The sequence below is a fragment of the Cladophialophora psammophila genome, assembly GCF_000585535.1.
Source record: "Cladophialophora psammophila CBS 110553 chromosome Unknown aczJe-supercont1.23, whole genome shotgun sequence".
NCBI classification, from domain to species: Eukaryota; Fungi; Ascomycota; class Eurotiomycetes; order Chaetothyriales; family Herpotrichiellaceae; genus Cladophialophora; species Cladophialophora psammophila.
Window position 1 is genome coordinate 144,039 of NW_006912944.1, and position 15,365 is coordinate 159,403.

At 51.7% G+C, this 15,365-nt stretch overlaps 6 protein-coding genes across 6 annotated transcripts; 4 read left to right on the plus strand and 2 right to left on the minus strand.

The window, feature by feature from the left end:
• Window positions 1-846: 846 nt before the first annotated feature.
• Window positions 847-2,832, plus strand: A1O5_11020 (uncharacterized protein; the record flags this gene model as incomplete). Its single annotated transcript, XM_007751593.1, has 1 exon — window positions 847-2,832. The coding sequence occupies one exon, from the start codon at window positions 847-849 to the stop codon at window positions 2,830-2,832; it is 1,986 nt and encodes a 661-aa protein (XP_007749783.1).
• Window positions 2,833-3,412: 580 nt separating this feature from the next.
• On the minus strand, window positions 3,413-5,232 carry A1O5_11021 (uncharacterized protein; the record flags this gene model as incomplete). Its single annotated transcript, XM_007751594.1, has 2 exons — window positions 3,413-3,652; window positions 3,724-5,232. The coding sequence occupies 2 exons, from the start codon at window positions 5,230-5,232 to the stop codon at window positions 3,413-3,415; spliced, it is 1,749 nt and encodes a 582-aa protein (XP_007749784.1).
• A 796-nt stretch (window positions 5,233-6,028) lies between these two features.
• A1O5_11022 (ubiquinol-cytochrome c reductase core subunit 2) lies at window positions 6,029-7,562 on the minus strand (the record flags this gene model as incomplete). The annotated part of the gene is made up of 4 exons (XM_007751595.1): window positions 6,029-6,124; window positions 6,179-7,023; window positions 7,074-7,248; window positions 7,302-7,562. 4 exons carry the CDS (start codon window positions 7,560-7,562, stop codon window positions 6,029-6,031), a joined length of 1,377 nt encoding a protein of 458 aa, XP_007749785.1.
• Window positions 7,563-8,132: 570 nt separating this feature from the next.
• Window positions 8,133-9,760, plus strand: A1O5_11023 (uncharacterized protein; the record flags this gene model as incomplete). The annotated part of the gene is made up of 2 exons (XM_007751596.1): window positions 8,133-8,744; window positions 8,795-9,760. 2 exons carry the CDS (start codon window positions 8,133-8,135, stop codon window positions 9,758-9,760), a joined length of 1,578 nt encoding a protein of 525 aa, XP_007749786.1.
• A 2,259-nt stretch (window positions 9,761-12,019) lies between these two features.
• On the plus strand, window positions 12,020-12,355 carry A1O5_11024 (F-type H+-transporting ATPase subunit epsilon; the record flags this gene model as incomplete). The annotated part of the gene is made up of 3 exons (XM_007751597.1): window positions 12,020-12,051; window positions 12,102-12,216; window positions 12,272-12,355. The coding sequence occupies 3 exons, from the start codon at window positions 12,020-12,022 to the stop codon at window positions 12,353-12,355; spliced, it is 231 nt and encodes a 76-aa protein (XP_007749787.1).
• A 395-nt stretch (window positions 12,356-12,750) lies between these two features.
• Window positions 12,751-15,187, plus strand: A1O5_11025 (uncharacterized protein; the record flags this gene model as incomplete). The annotated part of the gene is made up of 5 exons (XM_007751598.1): window positions 12,751-12,826; window positions 12,876-12,943; window positions 12,996-13,124; window positions 13,174-13,407; window positions 13,460-15,187. The coding sequence occupies 5 exons, from the start codon at window positions 12,751-12,753 to the stop codon at window positions 15,185-15,187; spliced, it is 2,235 nt and encodes a 744-aa protein (XP_007749788.1).
• Between the last annotated feature and the right edge of the window lie 178 nt (window positions 15,188-15,365).

Genomic DNA, 15,365 nt, shown 5'->3' on the forward strand with positions numbered 1-15,365 from the left:
ACACGCCCGCCCTTGTTACTATAGCCACATCAAACCTTGTCTTCATTTCGAAGTCTCTGGAGAATCCACAATTGGGCACCCTTGCGCCGCTTATCAAGAAATCCCAGGCAAATGTAGGTCGCAGGCAAATTCGTGGCTGCGTAGCATACCTCGTACGAACACCCACTGTTTTCTCTGTTCTCAGGTACCGTCCGCCAGGAACAGGAATAGTCGTGATACCCCAAATCACGGACTACTTACCGTGCCCTACCGATCGAGAACCTTCCTGTCGTGGACGAACTGATACATCCACTACGGAAAGCCGCCGAGTTCAGAGCAGGAGACTGTGAAGAGTAATATCATCAATATTGCGCTGCAGTAAAAAGCCTTTATTGCTAACGAGCTGAGCAGTCTTAATACCGAGTAGTTTCCTAGCCTGGAAATGATAGTCATCGCTCTTCGGGAAACCTGCCTCTAGTGCTCGTGTCGACTCTTTAACACACTACTAACGCCACTAGTTGGAGGCGGCTCCGGCAAGATCCGCAGCTTAGTACTGGCTACCCAGTACTCGGACTCGTCGGTAATGTGACTCGTGAGTTGCTGCAAGATCGATCTCATCATTCATGACTTGCATGCGACCGATCGACCAACCGACCTTTGCACCTCACGATCTCGCCCTTGACCGACACCAAACGGCATCCTGCTGCTGCAAGTCCTCGTCGTAATACCGGCACTCCAGAATGCCGACCCTTGGGTTTTACCTCTGAGAAATTGTCTAGACTGGGGCGCGACAGGAGCCCTGATTCCTTTCTTCGTCCATTACCCATTCCTCCGCCGCATTCCGCCTTTCACTTCAACTTCCCATCCATGGCTCAGTCCTCAACCCCCCCTCCTCGACTTCGGCCTCGTCGCGGATCTCGAGTCCACTATCCGAACAACGACGACAGCGACTCCGATGACATCGCTGAATTTGTCCTCAAACCCCGTCCCCGACGTGCTGCCCGTCGGGTAAAGACATACAGAGAGTCGAGTGATGACGACCACGACGATGATGCCCCAGATCCATCCTCGGACGAATCTGATGCTCAGTCCTCCCCCGCGCAGTCGGACGATCGACCTCAAAGTACGAGAAGGCATGTGCCTACACACAGGCAGTCGTGGCCTCTAAAGAAGAGAAAATCTCCGCCTGTGACAAGGTCGGCGGCGCAACGCTTATTCAAATCCTTCAAGCGACGAAAACCTTCGTCTAACAACCATAATCGGGGCCAAATGAATGCAAAGCGCTCTGCTGACACATTGTCTGCGTCCACCAACAACCGAATCCCACCATGGCAACAACTCCCGTACCATATCCTTGTGAGCATCATGCAATATGCTGCCTATCCTCTCTACGGCCCGACGTCGCGAGCGCAGCCTTCGATCAACTGGCTGTGTACGACAGGGTCCTTGTGCCGCTCTTTCCACGAGGCTTCCACAGCTGCACTACTTTATAGCCCCCCTCTGTATCCATCATGGCGAGCCCACGGTCTCATCAACCTGCTTGAGCAAGCTCCCGGGTCTCTTTCGACCGACTACCGAAAAAAGATTCGATTCCTCGATATTGAAGTCAAGCAACTTCTTGTTAAGAAGAGTGGCATCTCCATGGATAAGTTGATCTCTCTGACCCCGCTGCTCCAAGGGCTAAGATTCTACTCCAACTACGATGACCTCACAACAGTCATTTGGGCGCAGCCGGCAGCGAAGAAATTCAAGTGGAGCTATCCGACAGAGCTTTTAGGCCGTCTGGAGACTGATCATCTCTTCATGAGAAGCTTCGAGTGGAACGGAAGGTTTCAGAACACAACCGACGTCCTCAAGATGGCCACCGAGGCCCACTGCCGGCCCTCTTTCAGTCGCTTGCGCGACCTCACATTTCTCAACCTCAGTCTACCCGAAAAGGCCAAGGAAGCTGATATTGACTGCGCTCGCGGCTTCTTCGCAGAGGCACTCAGCCGCCTGCCAGAACTACGATCCCTCTCTTTTCGAAACTGCGGCATACTTGACGAAGTCACCATGTCAATGCTTCCAGCGGGCCTCCTGGACTTGGAATTGACGAACTGTCCCGATTTGACATCTGACGCTCTCGAGAATTACTTGTCCCGCGGTTCCAGCCTACGATTCCTCAAACTTGATGGTAACCAGTGCATGGATTTTGGGTTCATGGCTAGTCTGCAAGCTCTCTGCCCTGACTTGCAACATCTGGAGATCGACATGCTTTACATAGATCCGACGTCCTTCCGCGACCGCGAGCCCCTCTACGACGAGCTGCTACCTCACGGCCCGCCTACTTGGCCGTCCCATCTGGTGACCATCTCTATCGAAAATATGCGCCAGTTGACCCAAGAGGACGCTGAAGAATTTCTGGCCTCGCTCGTTGACTCTTCTGAGCATCTGGCGCAGCTGAGGAGACTCAACATCAAGGCGATATTGAAGGATGCCAGTTGGCGTGACCGAGCCAAATTCAGACAAAAGTGGCTGGCTAAGCTAGAGAATGTCTTTCTCAACACTCAAGAACCGTCCAATATCGTCAGCAAGTTCTCGAAGGGGAGGCCGTCTGCGTCGCAGCGACAAAGCACCCGGATAGCAAACGGTCACCTCAAGAAGCTCAGTCTCGGTGATAACACCGACGAAAGCGATGCACCAGCTCCAAAATCTTTTCAAGGCAGATGTGATGTGGTGAACCTTGTGATCTCAGACCAACGACCCGCCGAGACCCAGTATCACGAGAATGACTTCCTTGATAGTGAACCTGGTGATGACGGAGAGTGGAGAGAGCGCAACAGCCAGCATATTTCGAATGATTATGCCTGGTAGTTGCCAAAGGAAGAAGTTGTTGGGGCACAGCTTGTGGGCTAGTCAAGTTAATGATCGATCACGATATCTGATGAGCAAAATACCATTACGATCAACAATAGTGCACCGGTCCTCGAAAGGATAAGAATGGCTCGAATGGTACTCAAGTACCGCATGTAACAGACATAGATGGGCTTTCAAGGGACTGGATCTGGTCCCTCGAAGAAAACAATAAATAGAACTTGTAACATTAAGATCAATCATAACGTCGTACTTGATCTCTCTGTCGATGCACAGATTAGGTGCTGCTCCTTACAGAGACTCATCGCCCATGTTCTCTACTCGTCTGCCTTCGTAGTGGGGAAAGCCGTGGAAAGAAATAGTCTTCTGGGACTCACGCAGATCTGCATTCTAACTTCTGAGAATATCGCAGAATAGAAAACAGAAGTAAAACATTAAAGGGGGGTCGTATGGAGCTAAATACATAGGTACATAGATATCATGTGTACATGGCTCGCTAGATACTGCTGGTGGTGGTAGATTTTCTGATAAAAGCATCTGCCTCCTCTCCTCCATTTGTTCGCTTCATTGACTGATCGATTTAAGCCTGGACCAATTCCGACGAGACGGGGACGGGGACAGAGATGCTTGCGACATTGTTATCAATCGACACATGCTCCCGTGTTTGGTCAACCTCCTGGACCTCGTGTTGATGCCCATTGTCCTCCTGAAGAGGCTGGAAGCCGCGGTATTGGTCGTCGATCATGGCTTGCACAGCCTGGCGGTATTTGGCCAGTCCGCCGAAGTAGAACCTCAGCGCGATCTTCTTGCCCTTGACATTCTGGAGAGTCATACCGTTAGCGGTGTTGAAGAAGAAGATAAAGAAATGAGGAGAGCGGAGAGAGCACTTACATTGCCGAAAATCCATGAGGCGGTTTCCTTGAACAGACTTCCTTCAGCTGCACGTTCGCACTGCTGCAGCCAGTCTTCTTCGGCCTCGGGGAGGGCTTCGATGATGACGTTCTTGCGCCCCTGGAGGTCAATGCTCAGCCGGCGATTCTCTTCGACGCGCGCAATCATCTGCGAGATGAGCTCGACGTGGATTTCGATGGCCGGGGGAATGTTGCTAAAAGGTCCTTGGGGACCGGTGATCATGCACAAGTTGGGAAACCCTGGTACAAAGACACCGAGATAACTGGTCGGGCCGCGAGGATCCCAATACTCCTTCAACGTCTTGCCACCGCGGCCTCGGATCCGTACTCGATTGTAGTTCCCGTCGATGGCATCAAATCCTGTGGCGAAGATGATGACATCCAACTCGTGGACCGTCCCATTGCTGACTTCGATCCCCGTTGCGGTGATCTTTGTAATAGGCGTCTCGTTGACATCGACAATCGCAACGTTGTCCCGGTTAAACTGCTCATAGTATCCAGCATCGCATAACGGCCTTCTGGCATAATAGTCGTGGGGCATCAATTTCTTTGCTTTGTGGGGGTCTCGAACGGTCTGGGCGATCTTCTTGCGGATGAATGCACAAGCAGCCTCATTGGCCTCGCGGTCAGTGGCGATGTCGCTAAATCCGCCGAACATGAAACGAAAGCCGTTGCCTTTTTGCCACAGTGCTTCGAAGATCTGTTCGCGCTCCTCTGGTGGGACAGAGTGGTAGGAGGTGGTTGACTCGACAAAGCCGAAGCCACATACCGAGTTGCGGACCTGCTTCATGATCTCGGGATAGTGAGCGTTGATGTGCTCTCTATACTCGTCACTCACGGGAGCGTCACCACTGGGCACGGAATATTGGGGGTGTCGTTGGAAACAAGTGAGTGTCTTGACCTTATTCGCAACATCCGTAACAACTTGCACACCAGTCGAGCCACAGCCGATGACTGCAACTCGCTTGTTGGTGAGATCAAGCTCCGGCCTCCATTGTGCAGTGTGGCACGTCTCGCCTCGAAAATCTTCAATGCCGGGGATATCAGGATAATTCGCCTTCGAAAGCAAGCCCAGCGCGGTGACAAGGTATCTGACGACGAACACCTCGCCCGTACTGACCTCGACCCGCCACACGCCGCGCTCGTCATCCCAATCTGCAGCCACCATCTCCGTGTTAAACTGCATATGTTTCCTCAGATCATACTTCTCGACAACATGTTCCAAGTATGCGAGCACGTCCGGCTGCTTCACGTAGTGGTGACTCCAGGGGTAGGTTTGAAGGTCATCTTGATCCCACGAAAATCGGTATACGAAACTTTCTGTGTCGCTCATAGCTCCCGGGTAGCGGTTCCAGTACCAGGTGCCGCCCACGTCGCCGGCAGAGTCAATGACCTTCACAGAGAGGCCGAGGGAAAGGAGTTTGTGTAGCTGGTAGATGCCCCCGAATCCTGCGCCGACGATCAGCGCGTCGAAATGAAGCTGGCTCATGGTGTTGACGGTGTTATTGTATCAGTTCTCCCTGTCGAGATGGAAGTCGTGCGTCCTGCAAGGCTATAGAGTCGGCGTATTGGCAGTTCATTTTATGGCCCGACGTGGTGTGTCCATCTGTGTCCCGAGGATCGCCACGGAAAACGAAAACCGTGGAACTGTCTGCATAATGGACGAGGCCTCGCAGAGCAGACCACTCGCCAACAACGCTGGGATTGAGCACAAATCACAATGTCCTTGGAATTCATATTGAGGTGCCACCTGCAGGTCCCTTGGATATTGATTGACTTTGGGGTGGTGGCTGGCTCATTGCGAGCGTTGCTAGGATGCGATCCGCTTTTTCATCGTCGTGAACCCGCCCGCTCCTAGGTCGCCATTCCTCCGACAACATCGGAATTTTGCTGGACTTGGTGAGTTGGCCTCTTCGCTGCTCTCATCCCTGCAGGCGTCTTCAATGTTGCCAGAAGATCAGCGGAAGAAACGGGCTGTTGCAAGGGAAACACTGTCGGCATCTGACAAATGTCGCGGTCATTTTTCTCCATTTGACGGCTGACGACTGCACAATCCGCCATCATTTTAACCGCCCAATATATGCAGCTTTCTTCTTTCCACGCATCTTCTGTCCCCTTTGCGAGAATAAACTGGCCTAGAATCGAGTCATTCCAACCGGGCATAATGGTAATTGGACGGATGGGAACGTGGCGATCTTCAAATGTGGCTTTGTTAGGCGCTTCTTTCTTATTTACAAGTTTTACACACCAGAATGCACAATCAAACGAATGCGCCGCCTCCCTTTTCAAACTGTCAAGCCAATCTCCGACGCAAAAGGAAGTCTGAACAGGTCTCCCACCGCTGATACCGATGCCTTTGATTCCAGCAGACCCTTCGCCGCCTATGCAAAGTTAGGAAATCTAGAATCGACCGAAAACAAGTTCAGATAACTCACCGCCTTGACCTTGTCTGACGAGACCTTGTTGATGGACGAGCCAATCTCATCGATCTGGAATGGCTTCCCACCCTCGATTAGTCCATTTCCGGTGGCTTCCAGACCAGCCTGTGTCTGCTGTCCAGCCTCGAGCGCCCGGAACTTCGCCAATGCAGTAGCCTTCTTGATGTCCTCTTCTGCCACTTCTCCCGCTGCAACCTTCTTAAGTGTGTCGACCGCGTTCTTGCTTGCTTTTGCGATCTGGGCCGCATTGCCGCTAAATGTGATATAGAGAAGGCCAGCGTCAGAATACGCTGCATGTTGAGTAGAAACCTGCACCTGGGGAAAGTCCTGCGCAGCTTTGGACAGTAAAGAGAAGCCCGGAGACCATTTGATGCTGCTTTCTCCTCCAAGCAAGGAAGCCAAGACTGATATTTCCGGTTTGTAGGACGACCCGGTCGTGAACGAACTAGACCCCTGGAAACCGACGATCAACACATTCCCAGACCCGTGAGCAATTCTCTCTTCACCGCCGTAATATGTCGAAGCAGGGCTGGACAATTTGGAACCGCTCGGAGTGTCTTGGAAGAACTCTCCCACCCACTTGGAGAATTCGGAGTGACTAGCACCGTTGGCGACAACGGCAATATTTCCCTTCACATAGGCACGTTCACTGAATTTCGCAATGTCCTCGGCATCAAGATATTGGATCATCGGAACCGAGGAAGTGGCATATAGTGGCTCGCCTAACCCGCGGTGGAACGCAACACCATGAACGGAGTTCAGTGCTAGCGACAGAGGGCTTCCTAGAAGACCTTTCTGCGCCAGTTTCATGACATGAATCACCTCTTCATTGAGCTCATGCGCTGTATATCGTCAGAGACAGCTTTCCAATTATACTCGCAAGGGAACTAACTCGTGTATCGTGTTTTTGTTATGACCTCTCCCAGCAGCTCAGTGAAATAAGGCAGGTCTTCGCGCAGGAATTTGGCTCGGAGGACGAGGTTCTCCCGGGAATGGTACGCAGACAGCTCACCACCGAGAAGCTCAGCTTCTCGGGTAATGCGCAGAGTCGATCGTTTCGTGGTAGACTAATTTTGGAGTTAGCTGAGAGATCATCGCCCGGCAATATGATGTAGTTGACCTTGAAAGCAAACTTTTCGAGAGCGTCAGAATAGCCAGGCAGAGGCTGATAGCGGGTGCCGGCTTTTGCGACGACGGTCAAGGTGGTCGTGGCGCCTGGCAAATCTCTGCTAGCGAACTTGACACCCGACGAATCCCCCGTCTCATACTGAAAGCTGCCGGAAGCAGCTGCGGCTAGACCTCTCCTCTGCAGGGAAGTGACGGAAACATGACGACTGCTAGCTCGCAGGGCTCTAGAGCCAAGCGAAGCTGGAGAAGCCATTTTATAAGGAGCCTGGTGGTGGATGGAGGGAAGTGGTAAAGCAACAAGTGCAGTCGGACAGGAGCTCGGAAGGTGTCTGAGGAGTCGAGCTTCGATTGATTCTACCAGAATTCACACCCGCTGCGATTGGCCGTATGGAAGCAACCACTCAGGTCCCGTGGTTTTGCCAAGACTAATGCCAAGCCTGCCGCAGGGATCCGCCCCTCGCCGCTCTGTCACTACAATTTTCTTCAGACTTGTCGACAGCCTCGTGTCCGATAAAAAGTTTCTCCGCGAATTCCACTGAAATGATGACCCTCCTTTTCTTACATCTGGCTCCAGGTCACTCGAGATGAGGCAGTGAACGAACTATCCATTGCCAACACGGCGCAAACCAAATCTTCAATTACTTCCGTCAACTGTTAGAGATGGAGGTATTTTCACAATTCCCGCCAGATTAGGATGAGCTTGTCCAGCTAAGACACAGCAGGAATTCTCGCAACTTTGCTGTAGCATTGTCGAAGATGCCTATGGTACATTCCTCGCTGTCGGTAACCCCTTTTCAGTGTGTGAGGGCGAACACTGATCACGATGCAGCAAATCTTTCGACAATTGGCTCAGTTGGGGCGGCTTTCTATTAACCAGATTGCTCAAAAATGCCGTCTTCCCCTCCGCCAAGTCAAGACCGGTGTAGCGAGTTTGATCCAGCTGCGGCTCGTCTACCACCACACATCTCTAGATGGCTTGTCAACCTACCAAGCGAACACCGTTAATGCATACAACATTATGCGTACCGGCAGACTCCTTGAACTTGTTGAGTCGAGGTTCGGGTCTGCAGGTGCGAATATTATGGAATACTTGGCTGTCGTGGGCTTTGCCACCGCGTGCGAGCTAGAGACCCGCGTTGTAGGCGATGGAGACCCGTCCAAGTCAATGGACAGGACTCACTTTCGAGCTCTGCTTAAGCAACTGATTACTTCCAAATTTATTCTAACTGTTCGTGAGGCGCATTTTCACTCACCGTTTGACTCTCGTCAGGATGCCGAACGCTACTTGAGCGGTCATGGGTTGCTCCTGCAAGGAACGGGAAAGAAAATCAAAATTGATGGCGAAGCAAGGATCGACGTCGAGCTCGAGCAGCGTCTAGATGGCAGCATTTCTTGGCCGCAAGTTTTGCATGAGCTTGAAGCGAGTCCGAACAAGGTAGTCACTGATTGTCACTCCTCGCTGCGTTCGCTACTGATTGTAAATAGGCTAACATCCTGCTCTCGGTCGACTATTCAAATTTGATTCTTTACATCCGCAATGAAAGGGTGACGGAAGCTGCTGAGAAAATCTTCGGCCGACGCACCGCAGAAGTTGCACGAGCAGCTTGTTTACAGCTTGAAGACATCGATCCACGACCGTTGAAACTACGACTACCGGATAACCCAGGAGGCTCGCTCAAGAGACTAGACATCTCCCAGATAAGCAACTTTGTTTCTTCGGAGGTTCGACCAGCAATGAGCAATGGGCAAAGCTGGGAAAATGGTTGGCTCGCGGCAGAGCAACCCTCGAATGGCCATCATGACTATGGAGTAAATGGGACAAGCGGGGATCATCAATTCATCGAATACCAGCTAGGGGTGCTGGCAGCAGGGCCTTTTATCTTTCTCTTGGAGGATCCTGCCACGAGATCTTGGGCTGTGGACAAAGGCAAGCTCAACCATTTTCTGTGGGAAAAGGAGATGCTGCGTCTCGTTGACGAAAACATGAGCGGACCGGCACTCAGGATTGTTCGCATGCTGGCTGACAAGGGGAAACTTGATGAGAGGACAATGCAGGATGTTGGACTTCTGAATGCTAAAGAGCTTCGAATGTCTTTGGCAAAACTACAAATGAATGGCTTTCTCGAGCTGCAAGAAGTGCCGAGAGATCCGCAAAGACAACCCAAAAGCACCACGTACCTCTACTTCTACGATCCCGACAGAGTCCGAAAAGTCTTCCTCGACAAGTTGTACAAAACCATGTCGAGATTGTACGAGCGCCTGCACCTAGAACGAGAGAAGCTCTCATCGACGCTCAGCAAGGTTGAACGAAGTGACGTCCAAGGAAGCGAAGAGGAGATACTCTCACCGGGGGAGCTACAGGTACTCCTTCGCTGGCGACAGAAGGAGAGTTGGTTTATGACAGAAATTTACCGGATAGATGCTTCAGTCGCTATTCTTCGAGACATATGAATCTTCACTCCTGATTCAGCATCATGTTGACAAAATTGCTCAGGATCCTACAAGATCTGATTTTCCCTGGATAGATGTTCTTGTTCGATTGCCGTTGTGCATCGCTCTTAGATTCTCCTTGTGCTTTGGCGCCGTCCTAATGAGGAGGAGCCGTCAGGGTAAACGTGTCAGAGACTGAGAGGATTGAAGTTGTGGATTGTTTATCTACTGGGGGCGAAGAAGGCCAACTATATACTCTAGAGAGGCCTGTAAATATGAAAAGGTTGGGCATGCTTCTCTGACAAAATGGCATCAGTCTAAGTCTAAGTCTAAGCCTAGGCGTGTGATGACACCATCCGTGTTCTTGTCTGGTAGAGCATCGAACTCTTTCTCTTTTATATCTGTTTCTATTGAATACATCCAGTCGATAGGGCTGGCTATTGCAAGCTAGGCGAGAATGAAGTCAAAATAACTGCAGAAGCGATTTTGACGCGACAAATTGACTCAGATGAACCTGCTAGACAAATTTGGCGTGGAGTTGTTCCGCTTGGCCACCAAAGGTTGAGAGCTGCTCGTACCGAGTACAGCTGACCATGGCCGTGCCGCTTTCAAAACTACCTACGCTCCCTCTCACCTTTGCACTCACCTTTCATCAGCCTGCTACCATGACCAACGACCATACCCACCGTCTACTTTCACCCTTGGTACGGCACCGCAGAAAGCGAATGCTCGGCGCCAGCAACGGACAGTTCCCAAAATGACGGGTGAACCATTTTGTTGGAATGACGCCATGATTGAGTTGCCGGAGTTTATGGTAGGATTCCTGTTCCATCTTCACGTTGATAGCTGTGAGTTGCAATATATTGACTACAGCCTGCTGAACTGGTCTGCAATATGATATGACTTGGCTGTTCCCATCGAATCTCTTCTATCCTCTCAGTGCTCTTGGTCTTCCTCGAAACTTGACCATGCATGACGCTTAGATCAGTTTGGCAGTGCTTCGACGATTCTGTAAACGATTGTTCCTCTCTTAGTGCGGACCATACCCATCGGGCCCCTACCCATACCAACACTCGAAGAAAGAGAGAAAAAAATACATTTCCTGGGGGAAATGCAAACCTGCGTTACACTACGTCCCGACCGAGACGACGGCAGCGCCGCCACTGTGTTGTTTTCCGCTGTTTCATTTGTACCAAACTAGTATTGTAAGCTGCAGTGGCAAAGAGTGGTATGATGCTAGAGCTCGGTCCAGCTGTCAGCAGTCGCTAGTCTACCAGTGTACAGAGACGGTGCAGATCGATAGAGATAGAGCAAAAGCGTGGATAGACGAGCAAGGAACAAATACCTCGTATCAAGCGGTCCATTCGCCCTCCAAAGATGATGTGATCCTCGCTGAGCAGGGAGAGGCTCTAAGCTTCGCTCAGGCACACCAGCATTTTACAGTGGCACTCTGTCGCTAGGACACAGCTGTGCCTCGTCATTGTGGCGTTCAACTGTGATCGGAAACACCCTCAGTCAACAAGGCAGACCGCGGGGCAGCCAGTAGCTCGATGAAGCCGTTCCCATGCGCAAAGGCGCGGTGATCGACACAGTCATTGTGCACGCCAGTGCTGCTGCGCTGCCGGATGTACGTCTAGCGGTCTCAACGAAACCGGGGGACTTGCTCGTTTGGAGAAGGTTGTGACGGAAAGAAGGCCTTGATTCGTTGTTCTAACGCTCGATCACCATGCAGGGCATTGACAGTCCCTCCACCACGGCTCCATGCCCAGCTACTCCCTCTTCTACTCCACGAGACGGAAAGCAGCCTCCGCAGTACGAATAGCACCGCTTCTTGTACCAGGTTAGTCTGCCATTCGGCACGCCCCCTGGTCACGCGACGTGTGAGACAAGCCTGAACCAATTCGATTTAGCCTCGTGCTGAGGCCGGCGACGGGTAGCCTTGCTCAATTCCCGTGCTCTCTGTCGTATGTAAACTCAGTGGATGGTTACGTACCAAGGTTCAAGAGGTGATCAATGCGCGTTGGTACATACATACCTCCAAGGTACCTCGTACAGTACATAATAAGAATCGTCGTTGCTGTAAGGGCGGCATCACTCTCGTCCAAATCAGGGGTGACAGGCGAGCTGCTTTTACTTGGCTTGGCAGCGAGCTGCTCAGAAGCACCAGAAGAGCAGGAGCTCCCTTTCGCGAGGTTTCGCCGTGCAGTTTGCTCTCCCATTGACACCCACGCACAAGCTTCGATTTCTTCTCAACCGCTCGCTCCTCTTCCAATCGTCATCATGGCTTTCGAATGGAAAGCGGCTGGCCTCACGTACGCCGATTGCCTCCTCTTTCTTGTCTGTGTCGGGCTAACGTTGGCAGCTACAACCGATACCTCGCCATCGCCGCTCGAGTCGTCCGCAGATCGCTGAAAGAAGGCCCCAGACTACAAGCTGAGAGGAGAGGCGATATGGACTTGAGATTCGCGAAGTGGCAGGTGAGCTCATTCCACAGACTCTGCAGCTCCGGGGTTTCCGACTGACGCCGAGAAGAATGGCAAACAGGGAGAAAACAACAGCCTGGGTGCTGCGAATGCTGACGCTATGGCCGAACACGCTGCCGGGGAAGCAAAATAGAGGGAGAATGCACTCTGCAGGACGCATTAGGGGCAAATGCAACACGCTTTGAAGGAGCAAAATCAGACTTGTACATATAACACCGAAGACTTCAGGTCGAAGTTGGATGCACGCATGCGGATGTGCACATGACATTTTCCAGAGCCTGTAAAATCCCGTGCCATAGACTTTTCACTCTGCATCCACACGTCCTGCGCACCCCAAATGCACCTCTACAAAATTCATGCCTGCACATCGCATATCTTGGTAGCAATTCGTTGCTTGACCCGAGTCACTCTGCGCAGGATCAAATAATTTTCAGCCGTTGACTCCGCTGCGGGAAGGTCTGTCGACTGATGAGATTCCGCCCGTCATAACATCCACTTCTCCGATCCAACTGGGAGAGAACGGCTGCCATGGTTCAATCTCAGATTGTCCACCCTAATGTTCAGATAACCGAAATAACGAGAGAATTCTGCAGTGCTGCATCAAGTGGGTGTTGCTCGTCTCTTTGTTGCCAACAAGGCTAACCCTTTCACAGAATTGGCCGCGGGCAAGCTGGTCAAAGATGAGCACTTCACTTTATATGAGGCCGTCAGCGCCTTGGAGGTCAAAATTTCTAGCCAAACCCGAAATGACATGTTCCTGATTGAGCGACCAGATCGGTGATCCGAAGATGGATAGCGGTTGCTCCGCTTTCGACGCCGACATCGATGAGGAATTCGACCCTGCCAGGACAGCGTCGGCAGAGGAGATCATATGGCTGATGGACCAGTTGATGTATCGCGAGGTGAGAAGCCCTGCCCTTCAATACAGAACGGTGGAATGACCCCCAGCAGGTAGCATGGCACATGGGATATCCTCTGTCCCAAACTCTCTTTACATCGATACACATTGAACGACTCCTCTGGCCTCAACCAAAGCAATTCTCTGACGCCTGTTTTTGGAGGGACCGTCCCAACGCCAGAGGTGCGCCTTCTTTGCTGCATGACGTGTTTCAGCCCTACTGTGTAGGCCTGATCAAGTGTTGTGACCTCGTTCTCTCCATGGTGGCGAGTCAACATTTTTACGAGGTAGGGAATCTGCAGGAATGGCTCGCATCAACTGGCAGCTGATGACATCCAGGAGGAAGATTTTGCGCCACAGATATACAATCGACCCCTGCTGCATGACTTCTCAGTGGGAGAGGTCATGGACTCGTTGCAGGATGCACGTACTTTTATACACACCAGCAACCTTCCGCAGCCGTTGAAGGGTGCACTGAAGGACAGGGTGGATGCAAGGTCTGCTTTCCTTCAGTTATTTCACAGTTGCGAGCTCCGCGAACGACCAACCAAGCGACTTCTCGAAGAAAATCTTGCCTTGATTAAGACGATTGAAGAGACTTCCAGTCTTGGCCGCCCAACCTCGACTGTGATGTTTACGCTGAAGATGCAACGGGGTCTGGCGAGTAGTGTGCCCCCGAGACCGATGATAGTCATTGAGAAGGAGAAAGCTTTACCATTCTTCCGCCAGCTTCTTACGGATACCACTACAGCATTCCAGATGCTTGACATTACTTCCAGCAGCGACCTGCTGGTTGCCTATCAAAGGTTCATGGCGCAAACGTCACCACCCGCCGTGTACGTCCGAGCACTCCTCCAGTCGTTCTTGAATGTTGATAACACGGTGCTGGGCCGATTCACCCCCAACCGCTTCATCAGTCAAGACATGCATTCTCTCTCACTTCCGAGCGCTTTACCCTTGGACAGCAACAACAGCGAAATCGAGGATATTCCAGAAGATCAGCAAATTGAACTTAGCGCCAGAGTGAATCTATTTCTGAATCGTTGCGGACAGTCCTTCCTCAATTTGTTTAGAACTTATTGCCTGAACCGTTGCAGGTTGAGGCGTTCAATGTGTCACGCAGCGCTTGAGTGGGATCAAATCCAAGCAGAGGCTGAGGACCTGGATGCATTTGCACAATCTGTACAGGACGAACAACCCATTCCGTACCCCAACGGCGAGGAACCCACCTTTTCATATTCCTTCAGCAGTTGGGTTTATCACTACAAGCTGATCCAACTTCGAACGATCCATCAGATGGGATTTGAACTTTCCATCTATGCTCCCCACGAGTTTGCCGAGATGTACTGGTATCTGTCATTTCTGACCAACTCACACCTCTCTCACCTCGAAAGGATCAGCTTCTTTGTGTCCTCAAGTCGACAGGTGGATGCACCTCGGCAAGATAAGGTGCAGATAGCGTTGAAGCGATTGTACCGCCATTTCACTTGGATCAAAGCCACAGAAGCCATGGCAAAAGCCCTGCATCGGGTCTTCACCATCATTCAACGTCATGGCCATCTGCACAAGCCTTCGCCCGCCTATGCATCAGACCGGTTACGCTACGAGCTGAGAATGCGACCGTTCCTCAACCTTTCCATCCCCGAACCAATCGAGTTTAATGTAGCTCACCAGTCATACTCATTGCAGGATCTCCCCGATGATTTGGTCCTCGAACAGGCGTCCAGTTTGACACAGACGGCAAGAAAAGCATGGGAAGAGGTTCTGAGGGGCGGCTGGGAGTCCAAGCCTCCCCGATCTGCACATCCGGAAGCTGCTCGGGTCGGAGAAGGAAGAGGCAAGACGGTCGCTCCGATAGTGGACAGCGAGTGGGCAAAAGACGTGCGCAACTCGATGAAAGCATGTATAGGTACCGCGATCGCGATCGCTGCTCTGAGCAAAGCTCTGCAGGTTCCTGGAAATGCCCCCGCGGCAAAAGGCATCTCAGGGCTGAAGGTGGAAATCCCGCCGGTCGGAGACCGAGACCGGTGGCATTTGGCATGGCCGGTACCCAAGATTTCCAGCTGATGTGGAATTCTTTCCCGCAATCAAAACATCGAGTTTGCCGTATTGTATGCTTTCGATTGCGATCAGTAACAGAAGATTCCAGTTCACTGCGGAATTTTCAAGTCTTGGTGCGAGAAGTCGCTATTCTCAGTTGCCTGCTCGCCGCATCGATCATACCTCATCTCCAATTCCATAGAAA